This window comes from Mesoplodon bidens (assembly GCF_964165515.1).
Source record: "Mesoplodon bidens genome assembly, chromosome: 10".
Classification (NCBI taxonomy): Eukaryota; Metazoa; Chordata; class Mammalia; order Artiodactyla; family Ziphiidae; genus Mesoplodon; species Mesoplodon bidens.
The window spans coordinates 70,249,275-70,275,949 of record NC_138172.1 but is presented as its reverse complement, the minus strand read 5'-3'; the positions used below and the strand labels follow the sequence as shown (position 1 = coordinate 70,275,949).

The window sequence follows — 26,675 nt, the reverse complement described above, 5'->3', positions numbered from 1 at the left end:
AGAAAACAATTTGCAATGAAAACAGCCAGGGAAACATTGCATGAAACCCAACACAAGGACTATTTGTTTGTTTGTTTTTTTACTTGCTCACTTGTTTATTTCTTTTTTTTTAACATCCTTATGGGAGTATAATTACTTTATGTTGTTGTGTTCGTTTCTGCTATATCAAGCACTGTTTTTGAAGATGACAATCCTCTGTTAAGTGCTAACTGCTATTTCACTTTTAAAATCTGCTTCAAATGGGTTTTTCCCCCTATCTCTCAAAGGTGATCTCTGGAGACAGTTAAATAACATGTCAGTCTTATCTTTAAATATAGCTGGTACAGGTGGCCCTCAGGTCATGTCCTAGTGAAGTAATACCGCCTTTTAAAAAATTTATTACTCCTGAATTAAATTTACAGGCAGGCTGTTGGCCACCCCTGGTGCTGTGTAAGAACAGAGGACAGTACAATTGTTTTCAGATCACCTTTTCTGCAGTTCCCCACAGTGGGAGTCATCCCAATATTCATACACTTGCAGAATGTATACACTTTGTTAACATGCAATTTTTGCATTCAGAAGCAGCAAATTAAATTTGTCTGAGCAGAATTGCTATGTGCATAGAGAGGGAAAAGTAATTTCTGCCCAGGCACTTCCCCTTTGCTCCTAGCACAGGCTATTGTAATAGGTATGTAGCTGAAGGATGGCAAAGGAAAACCAGAAAGAGACAGACGCGAGTTGCTGGGCTTTGGCAATATGGTTTTGTAAACGGAGTGACACAAATTGGGGCAGAAATTCCAGTGGGACAAGGGAGGAAACTGGAAGACTGGAAATACAGCACAAAGCTGAGCTCCATCCAGATGGTGTTTTTAATAAATTTATCAGACACATATGAAAGACGGTAATGAACATTCAAATGGGGAGTGGCCCGGCCCCTATGGGAAGAAAAACAGTATGGCACCTTCTGTGTGTTGCAGTCAGTTAGAATCACTCTCTAATTTTTCCCAGGAAAAAAGACTACAGAATTTATTCAAACCATTAAGTAATTATTATGCAGTCCAAGGCTGAGGTTTGTGTTTCTAGGAAGAAGAATTAATAACAGAATTTTTTCCTGCTGAAATGAAGGAAGTGGCCTATATTAGTAAACCCAGTGGTGACATTTAGGACAGACCTCTTCTCTGAGAACTCTTATAGTATGACTATAACCAGATAGCAATACTATCAGGCATAAAAAAGCTTCTATAGTCTTTAAAAGTCATGTTATTATATACATTCCTCCTCTTCTTCCTGTTCTCCCCCAAATGGTTTCCCTATCAGAAAATATTTTATTCTACCATGAGTGACCAATCTTTCTGTATGTGAGACAAACTTTTAGGGGAAGAGAAGTTGAGAGAGCTAAGGGTATATGTAGTGCTTATAAAGCAGCTCTTCTGCAGTGGGCATATTTGTTTTCTTTTTAATGTTTAGGTCAAGACCCAGAGATTGATCATACTTCACTTTTCTAAGAAAACTTTCCCTTAGAAAGCAGTTTTTCCTGCTTTATTCAGTAACTTTTAGATTTTCTAGCTTTTGGTAAGGAGCTATGTTAAGTGCCGCACCTATATACGCATGCTTTTCCAGCTCTGGTTCATTCTTTCAGCAAATATTTATTTAATAACTACTATATGCTAGACACTCTTTCTTATCAGATGGGAATACAGCAGTGAAAAAAAGAAAAGTTCCTGCCCTTATGAAACTCACATGCTAAATCTCCAATTGTCAAGTTAGATCAGATTGAAATACTGATTTGGATATTAAGAATTGGCCCAGTGCTGGAATTATGGTCTCACCTTGGTTATTTACAGAAAGTCTTTATCCACAGGGTTTGTGCCCAGATCCCTATCCTTCTCTTCTTTCCACCCGTTGGCATCATTTGGTCGTTATATTGTTAATTTGACTCATTGTTTAAAACATAGGAATGAGAATTAAGAAAAGTGCTGATCTGATTTTCTACCTTATGGAATAAGTACAGTTGCTTATCAAGTTGCTAGTAGAGTTCTAGCAAAAGCAGTTTCTTGAAAGGAAATTTAGGAGTTGGGGTAGATTTCACTAATACAGTCTATCTCTGTGTATTATATGTGTCTATGTTTATCTGTGTTGGGCACCCTTTGTAGATCCAGACTTTGACTGAAAAACATTAATGAACGATGATGTCAAGATCAAAGTGGAAACCATGGAATACTATTCTCCAGCACATAGATATAGGATTTTTTGTTAAGAAGGCACTGTTTTTGTTTTTGTTTTTGAAATGTTCTTTTTTTAAAAATCCCAACCAGGGATTGAACCAAGACCCACAGCAGTGAAAGTGTGTAGTCCTAACCACTGGACCATCAGGGAAGTCCCAAGAAGGCAAAGTTCTTTAATGAAGCATATGTTAGACTACCTTAAGATTCCAGAGGGTCAGAGGGTGATATTACTAGGGCACTTTTGCTTAGAGAAAATGTTGGAGACTGAAAGAATCTACTTTAGTCAATATTTCTAAATATGTCTTTAGAAAAGGAATTCTGAGTGCTTATCCCAGCCTTTTTTCCCAAAGAGCTTTAAACTATATCACTAATGATTTTATGATCGTCTCTGATGCTGCTGCACTAATTGACTAGTTAAAATTAGATCATCTAGGGATAAAATTGTGAAGCAGTAAGGTAGCTTAGGAGGAAATGGATAAACTCAGGGAGAGTCAACAAGGACAACCGTCAAGATCTAGTGGATACTACAGAGCACATCAGCATTGTAAAGAATCCTAAAAGGTTTATCCTTTCAAACCCTCTGAAATTACTTGCCATATTTCTGGTTTTCATAAAAACAGTATTAAAATTTGTGGAATTTAAAAAATAACCGATATTCCATTTGTGGAAAAGAACATAAAGAACATATATGTAAAGTTTGGAGACCAGGAACACTCACATGCTCACCACCCATCTTGAGAAATAGAACACTACCAAGTCTTTAAAACCCTTTGCGTGTTCGCCCCACAGCATATCCCTGCTATCTTCCTATCTGGAGGTCACCATTCATCTGAATTTGTGTTTACTACTCCCTGGCTCTCCTTTCTTATCTCACCATATAGGTGAGATTCACTAGGTGTCTATCACTAAACGATAGAAGTGGAATTGTACCCTTTGTATTTTTCTGACTTGTTCTTCTTAACCAACTTTCTTTGTAAGATTGACCCTTGCTAATACATATAGCTTCAGTTCACTTATTTTCAATACTGGGTAGTTTTTGTTTGACAGTGAAATTTTAAAACTCAGTGGACAGGTTAAATAGTAGATGAGACACACCTAGAGAGAAGCAGTGAACACAACAGTAATTTAAAGAAATTACCCAGAATGCTTCAAAAAGAGGTAAAGAGGGAAAAAATGAAAGGAAGGTTAAGAAATAGAGAGGATAGAATGAGAAGTTCCAACAGAGGTCTAATGGGAATTCTAGAAGAAGAAAAAACAGAGAATGAGGGAGAATCAATACTCACAGAAATAATGGTTAAAATGTTCCAGACATGATAAAAGCCATAAATGCTTATATTCAGTCCTGAGAAGGATAAATTTAGTCTGTATCTAGGTACAACATAGTAAAATTGCAAAACACTAAAACCAAAAAAATCCTTAAAAGTAACTGTGGAGAAACAAACAAATTACAGCAGTTAGAGGGACAGCAGACCTAACAGAAGAAGCTAGAAGACTATGGAATAATATCTTAAAAGTGCTGAGGAAAAACAGCTTTTCACTTAGAGTTCTATACCCAATTAAACTATTTTTCAAGAGTGGTGGCAAAATACACTTTCAAGTAAAGACTTTGCTGAATGGATGTGTCTTAGAAGGAAGTTGAACCAAGAAGAAAGGAGGATATTAAAAAAGTAAAGGTGAATAAATTGGTGAATGTGAATAAATAAGTTTTGGCTGTATGAGATAATAATAATGATGACTGATTTTGAGAGTCTAAAACAAGGTAGAAGTAAAATGTTAGGTAAGGATAACAAGCCAAGAGGCAAGATGATTTGTACGAAAAAGTGTTAAGATCTTTTATATTGTTCAGGAGAAGGGAATATGTGATTTTTAATTTTAGGCATTGTTAAGTCTGGTATGCATATATAGAATTTAGTAAAAGAATAGAAATAGAATATATAACTTCCCAATCAAATAATAGGGATAGCTGGTAGGGAAAATAAAGGAAATTCAATCTGTTAGAAAACAGGAACAGAGTAGACAGAGAGGTGGGGGAAGCAGCAAAGAAAAAAAAACTTGTAAGTAGAAATAAAAGTGAATTAGTGGGACTTCCCTGGTGGCGCAGTGGTTGGGAGTCAGCCTGCCAATGCAGGGGACCCAGGTTCGAGCCCTGGTCCGGGAGGATCCTGCATGCTGCGGAGCAACTGGGCCCATGCGCCACAGCTGCCTGGCCTGCTCTCTGGGGCCCGCAAGCCACAACTGCTGAGCCTGGGCACAACTGCTGAGGTCCATGCACCTGAAGCCCATGCTCTGCTGAAGGAGAGGCCACCACAGTGGGAGGCCCACGCACCGCCATGAGGAGTGGCCCCCTGTCGCAGCCTCTGGAGGGGACCTGTGCGCAGCAACAAAGACTCAACACAACCTAAAATAAATAAATTTTTTAAAAGTGAATTAGTATACATCAGTAATAGCAATTAATATAAGTCATGTAAATCTGCCAGTTAAAAGACAAAGGACACTGAATTTTTCAAAAATCTAGTTATATGTTATCACAAGAGACCAGAAAAATAGAAGAGTGATGCTAAGGAAACAGTAGCTAAATAAAGGCACTATATTTATTTGACATCAGAACATGTAGATTTTAGGGCAAAGGCATTATTAGAGATAAAAAATGACACTACATAATGATGAAAGGTTCAATCTACCAGTTAGATATAATTCTAAAATAATAAACACTAAATGTGTTCTCAAAATACATAAAGCAAAAATTGACAGAATTACAAGGAGAAGTTGACAGATCTACAGTCATAGTGGGAAATTTAAACAAACCTCTCCTATTAATTAGTAAGCATGTAAGTGATTTGAACAGCTCAGTAAGTTTGATAAAGTAGATATATATAGAACCATAGATCTCCCAAATTAGAGAATACACATTCTCTTCAGGCACATGTAAAATATTTATAAGAACCATGAACTAGACCACAGAAAAGCAAATCTCATCAAATTCTACAGAGTCAGTATCATACAGACCACACCTTTTTATCCACATTACAGTGTAATTAAAAGTCAGTAACAGGGCTTCCCTGGTGGCGCAGTGGTTGAGAGTCCGCCTGCCGATGCAGGGGACACGGGTTTGTGCCCCGGTCCGGGAAGATCCCACATGCCGCGGAGCGGCTGGGTCCGTGAGCCATGGCTGCTGAGCCTGCACGTCCAGAGCCTGTGCTCCACAACGGGAGAGGCCACAACAGTGAGAGGCCCGCGTACCGCAAAAAAAAAAAAAAAAATCAGTAACAAAAACTTGAAAAGTTAAAAAACATTCTTATGAATAATTTATGAAGCAAAGAAAAATCTTAATGGAAATTAGAAAAAACTTAGATGCAATCAACTTTGAAAACACTTTATGTCAGACAAACCCAGATGGAGGAACATTCTACACCATAGTTGACTCTAATACTCTTCAAAACACTATATATCAAAACTTAAGGGTAAAGATAAAGCAGGACTTAGAGGTAAAATATTAGCTTTAAATGCATTTATTAGAAAAAAAGAAAAGTTAATGTTTTGCTCATTATTTGCTTCAGATATTTAGAAAAAAATAGAATAAATCCAAAGGAGTAGAAAGAAGAAGTAATAAAAAGAGCAGATTTAGTGAAGTAGGAAATAAAGAAAATAATCAGCAAAATTGAAAATTGTTTTTTTGAAAACACAATGTAGTAGACAAACATGTATAGGACTGACGAAAAAAGAAAGAAAAGGTACAAATAAAAATGTTTGGAATGATAATGAGAACATACTGTGAAAATTTTTATGCTAGTATATTAGGTTTTTGTTTTTTCCACATCAAGGCTTACTGCTTTTTCTTTATTTTTATTTTTATTTTTTAACATCTTTATTGGAGTATAATTGCTTTACAATGGTATGTTAGTTTCTGCTTTATAACAAAGTGAATCAGCTATACATATACATATATCCCCATATCTCCTCCCACTTGAGTCTCCCTCCCACCCTCCCTATCCCACCCCTCTAGGTGGTCACAAAGCACTGAGCTGATCTCCCTGTGCTATGCGGCTGCTTCCCACTAGCTACCTATTTTACTTCTGGTAGTATATATAAGTCCATGCCACTCTCTCACTTCATCCCAGCTTACCCTTCCCTCTCCCCGTGTCCTCAAGTACATTCTCTACGTCTGCGTCTTTATTCCTGTCCTGCCCCTAGGTTCTTCAGAACAATTTTATTTTTTTAGATTCCATATATATGTGTTAGCATACAGTATTTGTTTTTCTCCTTCTGACTTACTTCACACTGTATGACAGACTCTAGGTCCATCCACCTCACTACAAATAACTCAATTTTGTTTCTTTTTATGGCTGAGTAGTATCCCATTGTATATATGTGCCACATCTTCTTTATCCATTATCTGTCGATGGACACTTAGGTTGCTTCCATGTCCTGGTTATTGTAAATAGAGCTGCAATGAACATTGTGGTACATGACTTTTTTTGAATTATGGTTTTCTCAGGGTATATGCCCAGTAGGGGGATTGCTGGGTCATATGGTAATTCTATTTTTAGCTTTTTAAGGAATCTCCATACTGTTCTCCATAGTGGCTGTATCAGTTTACATTCCCACCAACAGTGCAAGAGGGTTCCCTTTTCTCCACACCCTCTCCAGCATTTATTGTTTCTAGATTTTTTTGATCATGGCCATTCTGACTGGTGTGAGGTGGTAGCTCATTGTAGTTTTGATTTGCATTTCTCTAGTGATTAGTGATGTTGAGCATCCTTTCATGTGTTTGTTGGCAATCTGTACATCTTCTTGGGAGAAATGTCTATTTAGGTCTTCTGCCCATTTTTGGATTGAGTTGTTTGTTTTTTTGATATTGAGCTGCATGAGCTGCTTGTGAATTTTGGAGATTAATCCTTTGTCAGTTGCTTCATTTGCAAATATTTTCTCCCATTCTGAGGGTTGTCTTTTCATCTTTTTTATGTTTTCCTTTGCTGTGCAAAAGCTTTTAAGTCCCATTAGGTCCCATTTGTTTATTTTTGTTTTTATTTCCAATTCTCTAGGAGGTGGGTCAAAAAGGATCTTGCTGAGATTTATGTCATAGAGTGTTCTGCCTATGTTTTCCTCTAAGAGTTTGATAGAGTCTGGCCTTACATTAGGTCTTTAATCCATTTTGAGTTTATTTTTGTGTATGGTGTTAGGGAGTGTTCTAATTTCTTTCTTTTACATGTAAGTGTCCAGTTTTCCCAGCACCACTTATTGAAGAGGCTGTATTTTCTCCATTGCATATTCTTGCCTCCTTTATCAAAAATTAGGTGACCATATGTGCATGGGTTTATCTCTGGGCTTTCTATCCTGTTCCATTGATCTATATTTCTGTTTTTGTGCCAGTACCATACTGTCTTGATTACTGTAGCTTTGTAGTATAGCCTGAAGTCAGGGAGCCTGATTCCTCCAGCTCCATTTTTCTTTCTCAAGATTGCTTTGGCTATTCGGGGTCTTTCGTGTTTCCATACAAATTGTGCAATTTTTTGTTCTAGTTCTGTGAAAAATACCATTGGTAGTTTGTTAGGGATCACCTTTAATCCGTAGATTGCTTTGGGTAGTATCGTCATTTTCACAATGTTGATTCTTCCAATCCAAGAACATGGTATATCTCTCCATCTGTTTGTATCATCTTTAATTTCTTTCATCAGTGTCTTATAATTTTCTGCATATGGGTCTTTTGTCTCCTTAGGTAAGTTTATTCCTAGGTATTTTATTCTTTTTTGTTGCCATGGTAAATGGGAGTGTTTCCTTAATTTCCCTTTCAGATTTTTCATCATTAGTGTATAGGAATGCAAGAGATTTCCCTGCATTAATTTTATATCCTGCTACCTTACCAAATTCATTGATTAGCTTTAGTAGTTTTCTGATAGAGTCTTTAGGATTCTCTATGTATAGTATCATGTCATCTGCAAACAGTGACAGCTTTACTTCTTCTTTTCCGATTTGGATTCCTTTTATTTCTTTTTCTTCTCTGATTGCTGTGGCTAAAACTTCCAAAACTAGGGCTTCCCTGGTGGCGCAGTGGTTGAGAGTCCACCTGCCGATGCAGGGGACACGGGTTCATGCCCTGGTCCGGGAGGATCCCGCATGCCGTGGAGCGGCTGGGCCCGTGGGCCATTGCCGCTGAGCCTACGTGTCTGGAGGCTGTGCTCCGTGATGGGAGAGGCCACAGCAGTGAGAGGCCCGCATACCACAAAAAAAAAAAAAAAAAATCTTTCAAAACTATGTTGAATAATAGTGGGAGAGTGGGCAACCTTGTCTTGTTCCTGATCTTAGTGGAAATGGTTTCAGTTTTTCACCATTGAGAACAGTGTTGGCTGTGGGTTTGTCATATATGGCCTTTATTATGTTGAGGTACGTTCCCTCTATGCCTACTCTCTGCAGGGTTTTTATCATAAGTGGGTGTTGAACTTTGTCAAAAGCTTTTTCTGCATCTATTGAGATGATCATATGGTTTTTCTCCTTCAATTTGTTAATATGCTGTATCACACTGATTGATTTGCATATATTGAAGAATCCTTTATGCTAGTATATTTGAAAACTTAAACAAAACACAAAATTCTCCTGAAAAGGCCAGGAATATCTAAGGTAATTTTGAAGAAAAACGGAGAAGAAGGGGAAGGAGAGGGAAGACAGGTGTTCAGTTTGTCAGATTTTATGATACTGTAAAATTATAGTAATTAAAACAACATGGTAAAGGCACAAGGCTAGGCAAATTAAGGAACCAGAGTACAGATCTTAAAAAGAGATTTGGATACGTATGAAAACTTTATATGTGACTAAAGTAACATAAATTAGTGGAGGAAAGCGATGAACTGTTCATTAAATGGTGCTGGGGAAATTAGCTAACCTTATGAATAAAAGGTAAAAGTAGATCTGTATTTAGTAGCATACCAAAAACAAATCCTAAATAGATTAAAGAACCAAATGTGGAAAGCAAAATTTGAGAACTTTTAGAAGAAAATATAGGGAGATATCTTTATAAATTTGGGGTTGGAAAGAATTTATAAACAAGAAAGGGAAAACACAAATCATATAGGAACAAGTTAAATATTTCAACTCAACATTAACCAAGAAAGAATTGACATCCTGCCAATGAGGTAACTCATAGCCACAAGTGTAATTCCACTTCCGTATGTGTGTGTGTGTGTATGTATAAATATATACATATATATGTCTTACATATTCCTTGAAGAAACTCTTACCTATGTACCCAAGAAGACACATTTGTAATCACAAAGAAAACAATGGTAACAATCTAAATGTCCCTTTGGTATATTTATACCTCGAAATATTTTATATACTTTACACAAATGAACTAGATTTATCTGGCTATTGAACGTTCCTTCATCCTGGTTTAATGTTTATTGTAGACGTTAATATTGTTGACCAAATATTCCCCTTCTTCTCCTGGGCACACAACAAGTTAGCCCTCTCCTATCCCCTTTGAAGTTAGGTAAGGCCCTGTGACTTGCCTTAGTCAACAAAATGTGAGCAAAGTGATGTGTGTTGCTTTGGGGGAGGAGTTTTAAGAGCCAGTGCCCAGTTCACTCCCTTCTCACTGCTGCTGTGATTGAAGAAGCACATATCAATCTATACAAAGCTTCTGTCACTAGGTTCCCTGTGTGATGCAATGCTCAGAGTCACCTTGCTGATCATCACTGAATGCATAGTGTGGATGAAAAATAAATGTGTGCTATTTAAGCACCTGGGAGAATGGAGACTGTCTCTTACTGCAGCTTAAGCTACCTACAGTGTGATTTTATGTCTCAGCTCAGTTTATTGTGTATCTTGTGCCACATCCTTTAGTTCTCTCTTCCAAATCACAGAATACTTCCCCTTTTCCATGAGATGGAGGTACCATGACTTAGCCTCTAAATATAGTCCTTTATCTCTTCTCCTTTCAAAGTCAGAGGGGGGCTTTTCTATAAGTCCCTTCTCTGCCAGGGAACTGTCCTCACAGGTTACTTTACCAGAGATTCTGCTTATTGCTTTAGAGTTAAGCTTCATAGTCAAGGGATTCATGGCCAGAAAATCCAATCTCTCTCCCTTCCTCCTTCCCTTCCTCTCTTCTTTATCTGTGGATGGCTGTCCTTATCTACAGAGATCAGAGCAAGCAGTGAAGGTGTATGAGATGAGGGAGCAAAGCAAGTAGTGAAGGTAGATGAGGGCTCGAGTACAGGCATGCCCACCTTTGGAAAGTAAATGCATTGCTTAGGAGATACATGGAAGATTATTTACTCCGCATCACTATAAAGTTAGAAATGTTTTGGCGTGATAGTAGTACTGCTCACCCTCTCTCTTTGCATAGAGTATAATATTATACTGAAAAGTATAGTGTATATCTAATAAGAAATTGTCTTTTTTTCAATCCATTTTAAAATTTTGTAAAGTAAGCTACACATCTTGAATGTAAGTAGCTAAGGTTAATTGTAGATTTAGGTTAAATAACTTAAATTTCTGAAGAAAATCGCAGGGCTAGTAAATGCACAAAAAAGGTCCCAGTGGACTTAAAAGGCTCTCACCTTTTATCATTCTCTTCTCAGTGTTTAGAGAATCTACATCATTTTTGGACAGCTATATCATTTTGTGGATACCCTAGACTTTTGTAAATGAACAGGTGGATGTGGACTTGAAGTACATAGAGAGACACAGAATCAAAACAGAGCTGGTGTTTCAGAATGCAGCAGTTCATGAACAAAGAGATGAGCGTATGTGTTGAATTGCTCAGAATAGTAAACAGATAAAAAAGGGAAATGAATCATGGCCGAGGGCAACTGTATATTCTGCAAAGGGATTGGTACCATGTCCTGGATTGTTTTCCTGCTTTATGAATTCTAAAATACTAAATCTATATATGTCATGCTTCTTTAAACAAACTTACTACATTTATTAAGTGTAATAAATATGTACAGTTTAGAGAATACTGATAAAATAAGTGCTTATGTACCTATCGCCTCATGAGAATAGAAGAAAACCAGTAGTTTTGAAGCCCCTCCAGGATTTCATCTTGGAAATGAAATCAATTAATGTTTAGGCACATTGGTAGGTGTCCCTCCAAGATTTCATCTCCCTCTTTCTCATACAAATGATCATGAATTTTGTGTCATAATTCCCTGGATTTCCTTTTTAGTTTTACATTTATATATGTATCCCTAAACAAATTATATTTTTAGTTTCACCTTTTTAAAAAGCTTTGTATAAATGAACTCATACACTGTGTTTTTCTGTGCCTTGCTTTTCTCACTCAACACACTGTTTTTTGATTAATCAATTTGGATATAGCTGTAGTTAATTGATCTCAACTACTGTGTGGTTTCCCACTGTAGTAATATTTCACAATGTATTTATCTGTTCTATATTTTATGGGGTATCATGTTTCTTTGTAATAAAATTCTTTAGGGTTAATTGCTACATGTGGTTTGGTTTGTTCCAGCCTCAGGTTCAACTTTTTTAGAGGTTATTTGGCATGGAAATGTGTTCATATCTTGAGATAATCAAAATGCTCTGATTTCTGTTTTATTATTGATAGTAATTAATTAATTTTGTTCGTAGCACACTGTTGGGATATATTTGGCTTCTTTATCTTGATGCTGAATCTTGTGTTGGATTCACAGTTCCCATGGAGAACGTTGCAACAATTGCTGATTGTGCCAGTGTGATTGAAGGAGTCAGTCGGAGCCGAAATGCCTTGCTGAATGGGGACACTAAGAACTATGATTGGGATTCTGGCTATACATGTCATCAGCTAGGAAGTGGTGCAATTGTGGTTCAACTGGCACAGCCATACATGATCGGGTCAATACGGTAAGAAGATTCCCTTTCATTTATTACTTTTAAAATGGAAGACACATGTGCAGATTGTGTTTTGGTACACTGATGATCCCAGTAACTTCAGTGAAGATACGCTTCTGTTCTTTGCTCTAAATATTGAGAGGAGGGGATGGAAAAGGAGGGACAAAGATATACAAGGTGCTTGTTTGGATTTTCTGGTGAGGAAATGCACCAAAGTTAGACTTGTGGAGGGACTAGTTTAGATTTGTGGAGGGAGAGGACTAGGGCCTCTCCCTGGATATGGCACAAGTCTCAGTTTGTATTGGTTAGGGACTTACAGGATGTCAAAATCATTTTCAACTCGAATAAATGACTTTATATATGAACCAAACAGATCTGAATATGAAACCTGGTTCTAAAAGATCTTTTTACTAATCTTCATGTCTGGGTTTTTGGTTGTTTTCATTTTGTTTTGTTTTGTTTCGCTTTGCTTTAAGAAGGGAACTTTAACCCACTATTGCTTGATTTGTAGGATCATATAATTTTGAAATGTGACACTGGTGACATCTCCCAGAGGATATACTTTAGTTCAAGAGAGTCATCTGGGTCTCAAATAGGCTGCCCCTTTTTTTTTTAAGGTTCTAAGAAGGTCTCTGAAAGACTAATGTGTGTGTGTGTATATATATATATATTTTTTAAATTAATTAATTTATTTATTTTTGGCTGTGTTGGGTCTTGGTTTCTGTGAGAGGGCTTTCTCTAGTTGTGGCAAGCGGGGGCCACTCTTCATCGCGGTGCGCGGGCCTCTCACTATCGCGTCTTCTCTTGTTGCGGAGGCTCCAGGCGCGCAGGCTCAATAGTTGTGGCTCACGGGCTTAGTTGCTCCGCGGCATGTGGGATCTTCCCAGACCAGGGCTCGAACCCGTGTCCCCTGCATTAGCAGGCAGATTCTCAACCACCGCGCCACCAGGGAAGCCCTATATATATATTTTTAACACAAGATATTTTACATTATATCTTAGCCTGCCAGAGGTAGAGATGTTGGTGAGACATGACTGCCTTCCTGCCATCATGCTGTACCACATTTGCCTTACTGTTTCCTGTTCTCATTTTAAAGTTAGTATGTGTAAAGAAAGAAATAGCACAAAAAATAAGGTAGTGGGATTCTAATAGACAAAGGTTTATTGATGTTTAAGCTAATAACTGCAGAGGTTAATGCTGCTTGTCAGTTCCCTGGGGTACCCTGACAAGTGATGCTGGATTTCTTGGAGAATTCAGACTGTTGGTTTCTTCATTTAAATTGTCAACCTCTTTTCTTAAAGGGCCACATACAGGATGAGTACCACAGGCAACAAATCTCAGATAGAGAAGCCTTGAATTCATACTGCAGGCCAGACAACTCACTTTGTGCTTAGGAAGGGGGAGGACACAAGCCACAATCAGTCTGGACAAGCTAGCAGTATGAATAAACTTCCGTCAGATAGCCATCAACGCGCCCTCCTTCCTTCTTCTCAGCTGCATGCATTAACTAAAGTAATCATAAGCCATCTATTTAATAAGTCATTCTAGAGTCTTTGTCATAAATGGTGTGAAACTTATCTGAATATCTCCCATTACAATCTTTTCGTCTTTACTTTAAAAATCTGGAAAACAGTTGTCCTTCTCTTGTCTTATAGTCTGCACAATTTCTTGACGATTACCAATTGTGTCTCTGAGATTACATCTGCAGTTTCTTTCAGAAGGCTTGGTGTGTAACTCATCTGAGCAGGAGACTTGAAATCATTTAAAATGACTAGATACTTTCTTTCACTTCACCTATTTGGGGCTTCAGGTTTCTCTTTATTATGCTTGTTCTGCCATTTCTAATTTGAAAACCAGTCTTCTTGCCAATGAAGATAGAAGCAAACTGGCAGCTTAGCAGCTCTGCCCACTCTCTTTGTGTGTGTGTGTGTGTGTGTGTGTGTGTGTGTGGGTGTGTGTGTGGGTGTGTGTGGTACGCGGGCCTCTCACTGTTGTGGCCTCTCCCGTTGCGGAGCACAGGCTCGGGACGCGCAGGCTCAGCGGCCATGGCTCACAGGCCCAGCCGCTCCGCGGCATGTGGGATCTTCCCGGACCGGGGCACGAACCCGTGTTCCCTGCATCAACAGGCGGACTCTCAACCACTGCGCCACCAGGGAAGCCCCCCACTCTCTTTTAATGTTCCCTGTATTCTGTGTGCCTACCTGGCCCCCCACATTCTCCAACCCCCATCCAACAGTGGTCCCTGTGCATCTCAAAGCAATATGTCAGAAATGGAATTCCACCATTCTCCCCTTTCCCTGCTCAAGTTGCCTCACACTGCGATATCCACATCTGATTTAGTGGTACTGCTCATCCACCCATCCACTGAGTCAAAAACATGGAACTCTTCCTAAACTCCTTCCTTTCCCTCACCTCCCCCACTGAACCAGTCAGCTGTCAATACCAGCTCCTACAGATCTCACAAATCCTTCCTCTCTTCCCCATCCCCACTGCCATCACCATAGTTGCACCTTTGTAGTTTCTCTTCTCTACCTAGCTCTTCTTTCCCCACCTGCAACCATCTCCCACACTGTTACCACAAATCTGATGTGGTCATGCCCCTTCTTAAGAGGATTCATGGCTACTATTTGCCTTAAGGAGAAAGTTCAGACAACGGCATTAAGAACATGTGACTTGCTTCTGTCTGTACAGCCTTGTCTGCTGCCTCTCCACCCACCCCTACACGTACTGTCTCAGCCTATCCAACTACTTGCAGTCTTGCACGTGTCACCCCTCTCTTACCCCATGCCTTCAACTCTTAGAACATGCTGTTCTCATTACATGTGTGTCTCACTACCTTCTCATCACCCCTTTTTACCTGGCTCTTATAACCCCTTCAAGACTTCACTCCTTTAGGAATGCTTCCCTAACCTTGTATCATCTCCTGGGCTGATTTAGACATCCCTATTCAATGATTCCGTACATTCTGTATGTAATTCCTCCCAGAGCATTTGTCATGTTTGTATTATAATTGTTTACTTGCTGCCTCCTCCCAGCCTCACCCGATATATGAAGCCTGTGGCAACTCGGAATAAGTGTTCCTTGACAGATTGAATGTTCAGATGAGGTAGTCTATCAAGATAGAAGGGGAAATTATAGCGGGTATAGTGGGAGATCTAGAATTTTAGATCCAGCAGGGGCCTCATGAGGTCATTGCCAAGGTGACAACTCAGAAAGAGACAAACAAGCTTTTCATGTGGCAAGGCTACCTTGGCCTCTAGCTCTACTCAAACAGTCAGAGATGTTGAATCTGACTCCAGATAAAAGGTGTTACTGGAGCTTAAGAGAGACAAGAGAGAACAGTCCCATTTGGTTTTCTTTAAATGTGGAAAAAGAATGATTCTCCCAAACAGTTTTTTTTTTCCTGACTCAGAGGGGGGTGATGAGTGTGAGCCCAACCAAAGGCAGAATTGTGTATCTCAGCACCGTGTGAAGCCTCCACCTTCCTTAAGCCGAGCTATTGCTTTTGCAGTGAGAAAATCCATGCAATTGAAGCCCCATGAAACTGGCTGAATGCTCAGAGAGACACATCTCTATGAAACTAACATTACGTTGTCAGGAACTGCATTTGCCTCTTCTGTGACATTATCAAGAAGAAAGGAAGAGGGATTTCTTTACCACCAATGCCTCTGGGTGATGCTGGATATCTCGGCAGGCCGTGGTTAGCAGCAGCTGATGTGCCCAGATAGATGTTTATTGATAGGAAACTAGATCAGTGGCGCCTCTTCATGGGGATGGGTAACTGACAAATGACAGGTTGATTAGTCAGTGACATTTGACCCATGGCTTCTATTGCTTGTGATGACTCACTTGCTTTCCTAGTCACTGTATCCAAAGAAGCCCAGATTCCAAATCAGCACCTAGAGGGAGAGCATTACAGAGCTGAGTGACTAACATTTTCTCCATCTAAGAGGGAGGAGATCTGGCAATTCTGGAACCTCTTCCTCTGGGGGCCCAATCACAAGGTATACTGACTTTAAAATTTCAGGTTTCTTTGTAGATGGTGAACACAGAGGCAAATGTGTCAAACATGGATTATCTTGATTACTGCATTCTTTATTCCTAAGAGAGGACAGAATTATTGTGTGGATAAGATTTCTTTTGTTTGTTTTCATCCACATAAACCATTTCTTCCTTTCCTGAGCGTTTCCCCTGTAGCTGGGTAGGCAAGCAGAGCTTCTTTCTTTCTTTTTTTTTTTTTTTAAACATTTTCTCTTTTTTTTAAATTTATGTATTTATTTATTTTCAGCTGTGTTGGGCCTTGGTTGCTGCACATAGGCTTTCTCTAGTCACGGTGAGCGGGGGCTACTCTTCAGTGCGATGCGTGGGCTTTTCATTGTGGTGGCTTCTCTTGTTGCAGAGCACGGGCTCCAGGCTCATGGGCTTCAATAGTTGCGGCATGCGGGCTCAGCAGTTGTGGCTCATGGGCTCTATAGAGCAGGCTCAGTAGTTGTGGCACGTGGGCTTAGCTGTTCCAAGGCATGTGGGATCTTCCCGGACCAGGGCTCGAACCCATGTCCCCACCCATGTCCCCTGCATTGGCAGGCAGATTCTTAACCACTGCACCACCAGGGAGGTCCCCAGCTTCTTTCTTGACAGACAATGCCCACAGCTAACCACAGTCAGTGGGAACCTAGTCCTGCTAGTGCGTCTGGTATGGCAAGTACCCTGTGGATCCTGGAAAGGCTACCCTTGAAACCTGATCTCTGACTGTCTCCTCCTCCCCTCATTTTCTTTCATTCACTCAACATTTTTTGAGCCTTTAACTGTGTGCTAGGCACTATTCTAAACCCTGGGCTACAGCATTGAATCCAGAAAACAAACATCAGTTTTCTCACAGGACTGACATTCTTGTTGGGGGAGGGGGCAATGGTGGATAACCAGTAAACAACACTATTTGTAATATGTCAGATATTTCAAAGATGGAGCCATCAGGAGGGGGGACTAGGGGTTGGAGACAGCGCAGCTTTAGATTGTGTGTTCAGGAAGGTCTCACTGTGCAGAGCCTGGAGGATGGGAAGAGTAAGCCCTTGGGGGGCCTGGGGGATGAGCCTCACAGGCAGAGTGCCAAGGCCCCGAGGCAGAGCACGGGAGGCAGGTTGCAGGAGCAGCAAGGAGGCCAGGGTGGCTGGAGTAGAGTAAGGGAGGGGAGGAGAGTAAGAGACAAGGCGATGGAGGTGACTTGCAGAGGTGACAGCCCTGAGATGTTTTGTTACTGTTTCTATATTCAGTCACCAGCTCCCCAAACCATCCCACCCACCACCACAAACCCATCCCAGTGTTTCATTAGCACCGTTAGAGGAGAGTTTTCTTTGCTGAGGAGAGGAGGGGCGGAGCTGGGGAGCCATCATGCCTTTAGAAGCCACCTTCTTTGTTCCTGACCAGCCTTTGTCCAGTCAGCTCCCAGGAAAGAGACAGCGGGAGGCGTCCTAGTCCTTGCAGTTTGTATGAAACTTTCTCCCCATCTCTGGTGTTTATTTCTCTTTCCCAAGAGCCAGAGCAGGCAGTATAACTTGGAAATAAAGGAGTTTGTCTTTGTTGTTGCTAGGTTTACAGGCACAGCATAACTTGTTCATTTTATTTGAGAGAAAAAGAGAGAAATTGCTTGGAATGTGCCTTAAAAGTGGGTAACTGAGTAGTAATTGTATCATTTTCATGCCTTTTTAAAAACATTAAAATTTAAATAACAGGAAATCTTCAGAGGCCTGACCACATAAAATGACCACATAGTAACTAACCAAATCTACCTAAGTCTTAGTTTATAGTCCCTCTGTCGCCTTAGTTTAAGACTTATTATCTTTCTACTTGCTAATCATGATATCCTTTTAAGTATTTTCAGGTTAGTGTGAGAAATCACATATGCTGTGCATTAGGCGTGTGTATCACCCAGTCTTTTTCAGCTAGTGACAGCACTTTGTTGAAACCCTCATTATTAGTCAGTTAAATTAACAATTCTTACATTAGCTTGAAAATGATGGTTTTGTAATTGATATATGCAGTACTGTAAGTAAAATACCCGTAATGCTTTAACTAACCTAATTGTGAGTAAGTAGGCTGTTGGAAGATGAAACAGTGCAGGTAGATGCAACTCAATAAACCCATAGTCTCTCTGGGTGTTATGAGGATTAAGGAGTTAATGACACAAAAATATTTTGAGTTCTTCAGTTGGAAAATGTTATATGAATATAATATGTTAGGACAAAATGGATCTAACGCAAAATATGTTCTTGGTGGGTATTCATAATCTCTTTAGTCTGTGGGGAGGAGGTTTTTACTTTGCAATAGGAAAAAAAACCAGTTCTACCACTTATAAAAGTTAATCTGGCACAGAATTTCTGAACCACAAATCAGTTTATGCCTTGCAGTTATTAAACATAGATAAAACAAAGCAATAGAAAGTTGATCCTTTTAAAAAAAAAAATTAGATACATCGTTGTGCTCCTTATTCATCCCAGCATATATTTCCTTCTCTTTGAGCTGTTAAGCCCACACCCAGTTCAGCTGCCCTTTCACTATTGTGTGGCTGCAACCGTTCTAGATTATCTATTCAGTTTGTAAATCAGAAATCCCTTTTTCACTGCACTGCTGTTTTTCCTTCTTCCCACTGCTGACCACCCTGCCAAGCTATTGCTCATCCACTTCCCTCCCAAGGATAAGCACAGAAAAGAAAAAGGAGAGGAATCACAAACCATTCCATTTTGTGTCCTGTTTAATAGCTCCAAATGAAGGCTTAGTCCATGAAGGTGGGGAGAGAAATTGAACCAATGACTCAAATGATGTTTTGTAATTATTTGAGTATTTTCTACGTCTGTGCAGCTCTCAAGTTCTCGTAGAACCACAGATAATCTCAAGTTGAAGATAGTGATTGTAGTATAGAGATGGACTTGGGTCTTTGCAATGATTTCCAAGTGCCTAGTACAGTACTCTATGCTGTGAGCACTCAATAAACACTCATTGACTGAGCTGACAACATAGTATGTTAGTGCAACTAAAGGGAGTTCTATCTATCAAATAAATTGGACATCATATTTGCTCAGTGTGTCTGTTCTGAGTATATGTGAGGAAACTGCTAAAGATCTGGCATCTCCAGCAAACGAATAAGTTGAAACTCTGGTGTTAGGTGCTGACAGGAGCACAGGTAAGGACTCTTGCCTCAAGTTTCATGCTGCCTCCATTTCATTCTATCTGAGTGCTGCACAGGCAAGCATACATTTATTTACATTAGGACAGCCTTCTTTGCAACCTAGAGAGCGAAAAGTTTCCTTTTTATAGTCTAAAGAATACAACAAACTTCTAAAAATATGACTCCTCTGGCTTGGATTAAGATTGCCTATAATTCTAGTCAAAATTGGAAAGATATTTTACCAAATTTGCTTCATATCAGTCATGTCACAGCCCTGAACCAAGGAATTCTTCCTTGTCTTGCTGATCCATGATTTATTTACCAAACGTCGTTTCTCTCACAGCATCGCACTAAAGTCTTCTCTTATCATCCTCAGACCTCAGAACTCTGGTTCTGAGAAAAATTGTTGAATAAAAAATTATAGTTGTGGTTCTCAGTAGATGCTGGAGTCTGAACTGTCATGAATACTAAGGCGACCAGAAATCCTGGAGCCTGGAAACAGCAGAGTTTTGGCGAATGGTAAATATGTCTCAGCTAGTTTCATCCCAGATGTATCTCTAGACCAGAAAGTATTGCTATGGCAACTGAATTGCTTGTTAAAAATACAGGAGGGGGGCTAGAATTCAGATGTTCTTTGGAAAAACAGGAAAGGTTAAATGCTCCCCCCAAAAGTGTGTATGTGTTTGATTTACCTCACATGTCAACCATTTATTTCTCTTGAGCGATTAGAGGAGTTGACAACTAGTCATCATAAAATATAGCTGAATACATGAAAAGAAAAATCCTTTCAGTTTTCAAAGATTAACCCATCAAGAAGACATTTTTACAGAGGATATCACCCCATTTGACGCATATTTCATGCACAAATGTATGTTTAGTAATTATCCAGAATCGTTAATTCGATACCCCTCCAAAACAAATACTTTACCAGTAGTGCTTTAAACAGTCATTTTAAAAACTGGAATCATTCACCTTGGAAGATCAAATGAATGGAAAGCATCAACCTTCTCCTTCTGTGGTTTTACTTTGACAGATGTTTTAAACACTGCTTCCCCCAAGATCAGCCATACAGGATCACAGAAATGTGGCTGTTTTCTTAAGGGCTAGCAGAAGCATAGGACTTCCAGCAAATTCACCAAAATTTCTACAGATTTAATACATCAAATTGCTTGAATCTATCTTTTGAGTATTAAGTAAATGAAGCTATTCTGAAATCTGATGAAGGGTCACCTTCATTTAAGAAATTACTCCGTGAATTAATCCAAAACAGTAATCTATCTTTCAAAACCTTCAATCCTCAGATACTCTTAAATCAGAGATTTTTTTCCCGAGGAGCCCCAATTTGTCACCTTGTTAAGATGCTTTTGGTGCATCATGGTAGCACTTGATGTCTGTCTGTCTTGTCTCTCTCTCCTCTCCCTCTCTCTTTAAACTTTGCCCTTTGTAACCTGGTAACCACAGAGGCACTTGACCAAAACATTCTTGTATCTTTAGTGAAGAACAAGCAGAAGCACTGAGATCAAGAGAAACTCTTCCACTCCCCCTTCTTGCTTCTTCCCCATCCATCCACTTCCATTCTGCATCCTTCTCTCCTAAGTGATTATGATGACAGGCTGGTTGGTACCCCTCAAGGACTCCTTTCAGCAACTTTCCTGGACACTCAGGGCCTTAGCTCCCGCTGAGGAATCATTTTTTTTTCTGCTGTGTTACCTCTTTCAACAATGTGTCAGATTCAGTATAAGAAGTATTGGTTACATAGATAAATGCAGAGTGTGCTTTTACTTCTGCCTGTATTTTCTTTCCTGTGCCCTTAAGACCTAATGGTAAGGATCCTCTTTCTTCCTTTTACTTATGACATCTGAAACCATGTCCCTCAGTGATTATGACATTACCACCCTTGCCACTTTATCCTTTTACTGTAACCAAACACCAGTCAAGACTGTTAAGATTTTCCATACAATTTAATAGTCCTTTTAGTTGCCATGTCTTTCAGTAGCTCTGGAGTTTTAGCTGTTTCACTGTCTCCATTTAAGATGTGAAGAGACTACAGTATAATTTGAGTTCCTTCTCTTCTTCTCTACCATCAACGTGGTGATACCACCAGTGCTAAAACTCTTCCTTCAAAGATTCCAATTTGTTGCAGAATCCTACAGAGCCTCTTATGGCCTTAAAAAGAACATGAGAGAATGCATTGTAGCTTCTGGTTCAACCCACTCTCATTTCTTAAGGATATAAATTATAGAAACTTTCATTAAATGCTATGGCTAAGACCTGACACATTAAAAATAAATAAATAAAAATTAATTTTTATTACTAGCCCTCATATGCTCCAAAGGAGCTTACATTTAGCTGCAAATAACAAAGAACCTGATTAAGAAATACTCTTTATTTATTTATTTTTATTTTTTTATTGTTGTACCGTGTGGCTTGTGGGATCTTAGTTCCCCAACCAGAGATTGAACCTGGGCCCTTGGCAGTGAGACTGCAGAGTCCTAGCCACTGGACCACCAGGGAATTCCCAAGAAAGCCTTTTTAAATGTTTTTAAAACTATTTTGGTTTTGTTTTGCTTTTGTTTGTTTGTCTCGGTCTCACATGACAAAAAGTCTACAGGTGGGTGGCTGCTAGAATTGGTTCTGCAATTCAGTGAGCTCTTTGATTTTCTTGGTCTTTTCTACTTGTATTTTTGCCTCAGAGAACAGGACAGCTGCTACAACTTTACCTACCACATCTGCATTTAGGCAGGAAGAAGGAGGAGGGCAAAGTGGTAAAAGTGTAAAGAGCCCTGCCAGTCAAGTCTGTCCCTTTTTATTAGGAAAAGCCAAAGCTTTATTTGAAGCCCCACCTAGCCAACTTCCACTTAGTTATCAGGTAGACCTATGTCATGCAGTCATTCCTAGCACGTCTGGCAAAGAAGCTGAGGGTCATGGTAAGGAGTTGGCTCATCCAGTCAACAACTCTGCCACAGACACTACCTCTTGCTTGACATTTCACATCTACTTTGGAATTTTTATAGATCTCCATATTTCATGTGTTTGGTTTATTTTTTTAAAAAAACAGCTTTATTGAGATATAATCCATATACTGTACAATTTACCCATTTAAAATGTATAATTCAGGGGCTTCCCTGGTGGGGCAGTGGTTGAGAGTCCGCCTGCCGATGCAGGGGACATGGGTTCGTGCCCTGGTCCGGGAGGATCCCACGTGCCGCGGAGCGGCTGGGCCTGTGAGCCGTGGCTGCTGAGCCTGCGCATCCGGAGCCTGTGCTCCACAGCGGGAGAGGCCACAACAGTGAGAGGCCCGCGTACCGCAAAATAAATAAATAAATAAATAAAATTTAAAAAATAAAAATAAAATGTATAATTCAGTAGAGTTTTTTCCATTCTTTTTAATGCCCACAGCTTCTGGATGCATCTAAAACAGTAAATATAATAATTGTATTTTATATTATTCTCAGCTTCAAACATTTTCTGTAAATAAAAAGGCTGTATCTGCTTACTGGGTAATTCTGCTCCATAATGAGAAGTATTACTGATTATATATCTTTGATCTCTTATTCATGAAATTTACCTCTTGAAAAAAAACTTTACGTTTCTGTTACAAATTGTTACCTAGCATTTAATTTACTATGACTGGTCTTCATGCTTTACCAGCAGAGTGATAGTGGATGTACCTAATAAAATTTGGGAGGTAGGCAAGATCCCAAGTGCCCTCTGATCAAAAGGAGAATAAATTTTGTTTGGTGTGGTTTTACTCTAGTTAAGTTTATTTTAAACATTTCTGAATTTTTGTTAAAATTGGCAATCCATATGGAGTCTGTTAACCAGACGTATCTGATTAACCAAAATACCTGTTCACCTAACCAGGTTATAGGGACTTGACTTTTTTTCTGTACATATAAAATTCCAATATCAGAAATTTCACTGCATATCCATGTTATTTTGAAATGGTAGATTAAATTATGTCAAAAGTCCTGCTGGAAATAACATTTTCAGTTTTTTCAATTTTATTTATTTATTTATTTATTTATTTTTATTTTTATTTATTTATTTTTGGCTGTGTTGGGTCTTTGTTTCTGTGCGAGGGCTTTCTCTAGTTGCGGCGAGTGGGGGCCACTCTTCATCGCAGTGTGCAGGCCTCTCACTGTCACGGCCTCTCTTGTTGCAGAACACAAGCTCCAGACGCGCAGGCTCAGTAGTTGTGGCTCACGGGCCTAGTTGCTTTGCGACATGTGGGATCTTCCCAGACCAGGGCTCGAACCCGTGTCCCCTGCATTGGCAGGCAGATTCTCAACCACTGTGCTACCAGGGAAGCCCCACATTTTCATTTTTTAGGATCTGAAGTTAAACACTCATGCCCATCAGCCCTAGCATGAAAAGATACATTAAAAGACCTCTGATTGTCTAAGGGGATATTGGGGAATAACTGTCATACCACCTCCAGTCTTTTCCTCCTAAGTCTTGGAATGTGGTGTTTGTAGGATTACAATGAATATTTCTGGTTTCTGGGACTTTTGAAACGTGAAGTACAGTAAGCGGGAAGGTGATTATAGCAATACCACAATTCTAGATCTTGGGAGAAAAAATTAAAATACCTTCTGCTTTTCCTACCAGCATTTCTTTGTGCCTTCCCCGATCCCCATTTCACTCCTCCCCAAAATGGTAGTCATGGTCAAAGCATTTAGTCTCTTTCTGGGGGAGATGCTGATCAGATGCGTGAGTCTGCAGGAACAAGAGTGGGCCACATTTCAGTGGAAGCACTTTTTGTGTCTCTTGTCTTCCACTAGGCCCTACCTGGGATGGGCCAGGACTAATTCTCCTAGAAAGAGGCCCTGTCCTCCTTCTTTGTTCCTACCTCTCCCCATCTCTCTCTCTCCTCTCTTCTGTCCTCACAACAAACACACCTCTCCTTTCTTCTCCTTGGGCATTCTTACTTCCTCTTCTGTCTTTTAGGATGGCCAGGGTAAGATTACTGCCTCAACCCAGGGATAGCTCAGTGCTAGGCAGCAGGGGACCATGATCTCTCCTGTACTCACTCTGTTTTGGTGGTACTAAAATGTGTATTGGGTTGATCCTTCCTTAAATTGTAGTGGTAAGAAGCAAGAATAAGTTTTGGGTGTGGAAAAGGGACAGAACAGGCCTCCTAGCTTGCTTCGGGTGAAGCTGTTCAGGCATAACCAACTTGGGGAAAGGGAGTGCTTATGCCTTTTGATTAGAGTTTTGGGTCAAAAATTCTACTAGCAATAAAGTGTCGCTTTGCTTCCCACTTGCTGGGACTTTCCTTGGCATGTACTTACCTCAAGAACCTTGTGGGAACGAGTAGTTGCGGTCTAAGATAATAGATCTTGTTCCTAATTCTCTTAGGCATATATCATTTAATTGTCCCCCGATGTCTAATGCAAACCCTTGTCAATTTTCTTCTTGATATCTCACTTTCTGTATTCACTTCTTCTCTAAGGTTTAAAATAATAATAAACATCTATAATCAAATAGTGTCTTTATTAGGAAGCTCATGATAGTCCTATTAGAAATAGATAAAGCATTATCTGTAGAGAATTGTTTGAGAATTGGCAGTGACCCAATAAATAATATCTTGTTGATAATAGCATTCTTAGTAGAATAGGTAAATTGCTTTGTCATGATTGTGTTCACTATAGTGAGATTTTAGGTGTATATTTTAGACTCAGAGAAAAAGTAGAGAATTCACGGCGATTATTTGGGTCTGTTTGGGAAGAACATGGAAATAGAGTCATCCATTTAAAACTGGTTTCATTAAAGATTCCAAATGAGTAGTTTTGTTAAAACACTAAGCAGTATAAGGTTTTTATTGTTTTGTGGTCATAGACTGCCCTGGTCAGGAATTCTTGTAAGATGCTTTTTATAATCACACTAGACAGCACTGGAGAGATGGCAAGGGGATAGAGCCTTGCAAATCCATTTTCTCCTGGTGACCAATAAACAACCCTGTCTACCTAATTGGTGTGGTTTAGTCTGTGGTGTCACCTTCCCATATAACTGAGATATTGGTGTTTCGTGGGTTTGTTTGTTTGTTTGTTTGTTTTGCGGTACACGGGCCTCTCACTGTTGTGGCCTCTCCCGTTGCGGAGCACAGGCTCCCGACGCACAGGCTCAGCGGCCATGGCTGATGGGCCCAGCCGCTCCGCGGCATGTGGGATCCTCCCAGACCGGGGCACGAACCCGTGTCCCCTGCATCGGCAGGCGGACTCTCAACCACTGCGCCACCAGGGAAGCCTGAGATATTCGTGTTTTACTGCTGTCATACCAACCGCCTTGTCATTGACTATATAACTTTTGTGTGTGTATTACTTACTGACTTTAAACGTCTCTATAACTTCTTCGCCCTACCCTGCTGCCTCCATGCTATTTAGTAGAGATCTGGAGGGTGGTGGTCAGTGACTGTGCTGCTTGCAGATATCTTCAGTTTGAGAATGTAGCACCTAGGCACTTCATCAGTTCTGGGAACAGAGAGGGTTTGGGAATGGTTTTCAGGTTTTCATTTTTAATTGGATTTTTTCTCCCTCCCTTCCTTCCTTCCTTTTCTTTTACTCTTAGCAGAAATACCAGAAACTTGGGGTGAAAAGCAAGCCAAGAATTATCAGTACAGTTGTCTTAGTAACAGCGATGGGATTAGGACTATAGCATAATCTAAAAACTCGGTGTGGAATTTGCTACATGAAAATCTATTGAAACACTTTGAACAGAATAAAGGGATTTTAGCCATTTCTGGGCTAAGCTCAGCTTTAAACTATATCTTTATTTCTTACCTTGGTGCCATAAATCTTTACTGTTCAGTAAGAAGAGTTTTAATTTTCTGTCTATTCCTGGCACTGGCAAACTTTTTCCAAAAAGAGATAGTAATTTTAGGCTTTGTATGCTATAGTCTCTGTCACCACTGCTCAACTCTGGTGAGAGAACATGGCTGTGTTACATTAAAAATTTTTTACAGAAAGAGGCCATAGTTTACCAATGCTCTATCTATTCAGCTCCTTTCCTCACTAAGAACTCTAGGCCATAAAGGCAAAAGTGAAGAATTAGGGAACTCATTTGCGTTCATGGTTTCAAAAAATGTGAATAATAATATTTATAAGCCTGTTATTAAAAGATATGAACATTAATATCAACATTTAGTTTGGGGTCAAGATATACACCATGACCCAGTGGTTTTTCCTTCTCTGTTTTATGGGGGATGAGCCTTGGGGGCTGCCACAGTAGGAAGTCTGGCAGATGAGGCTTCAGCCCCAAAGCTGACCTTAGTAGAGCAGTTCTGCTTTTATCTGTTACAGATATTGATATTCTTCTAAGACGTTGTTTGTAAAAGGGGTTCTGCTACTAAAGAATATTTTTGAAAATATTAGTTTACGTTTTTTGCATTTAGTAAACACCTTTTTATTATGGATACTTTATAAGAAGTACCAAAGGATCTATCATGTATTACTTTGTAATTAAAAGAAAAAAAAGATTAAAGAAAC

At 39.6% G+C, this 26,675-nt stretch overlaps 1 protein-coding gene across 3 annotated transcripts in view; it reads left to right on the top strand.

Annotated features, from left to right (window-relative positions):
- BTBD9 (BTB domain containing 9) overlaps positions 1-26,675 on the top strand; it is a 409,031-nt gene that overhangs the window by 292,184 nt on the left and 90,172 nt on the right. For all 3 annotated transcript variants that reach the window (XR_014016964.1, XM_081247538.1, XM_081247539.1), the window contains exon 8: positions 11,849-12,038. Coding sequence is in view for 2 of the 3 variants with exons in the window: in XM_081247538.1 (XP_081103664.1) it covers positions 11,849-12,038 (190 nt within the window). In the remaining variant the exon portion in view is untranslated. The remainder of the gene's footprint in view (positions 1-11,848; positions 12,039-26,675) is intronic.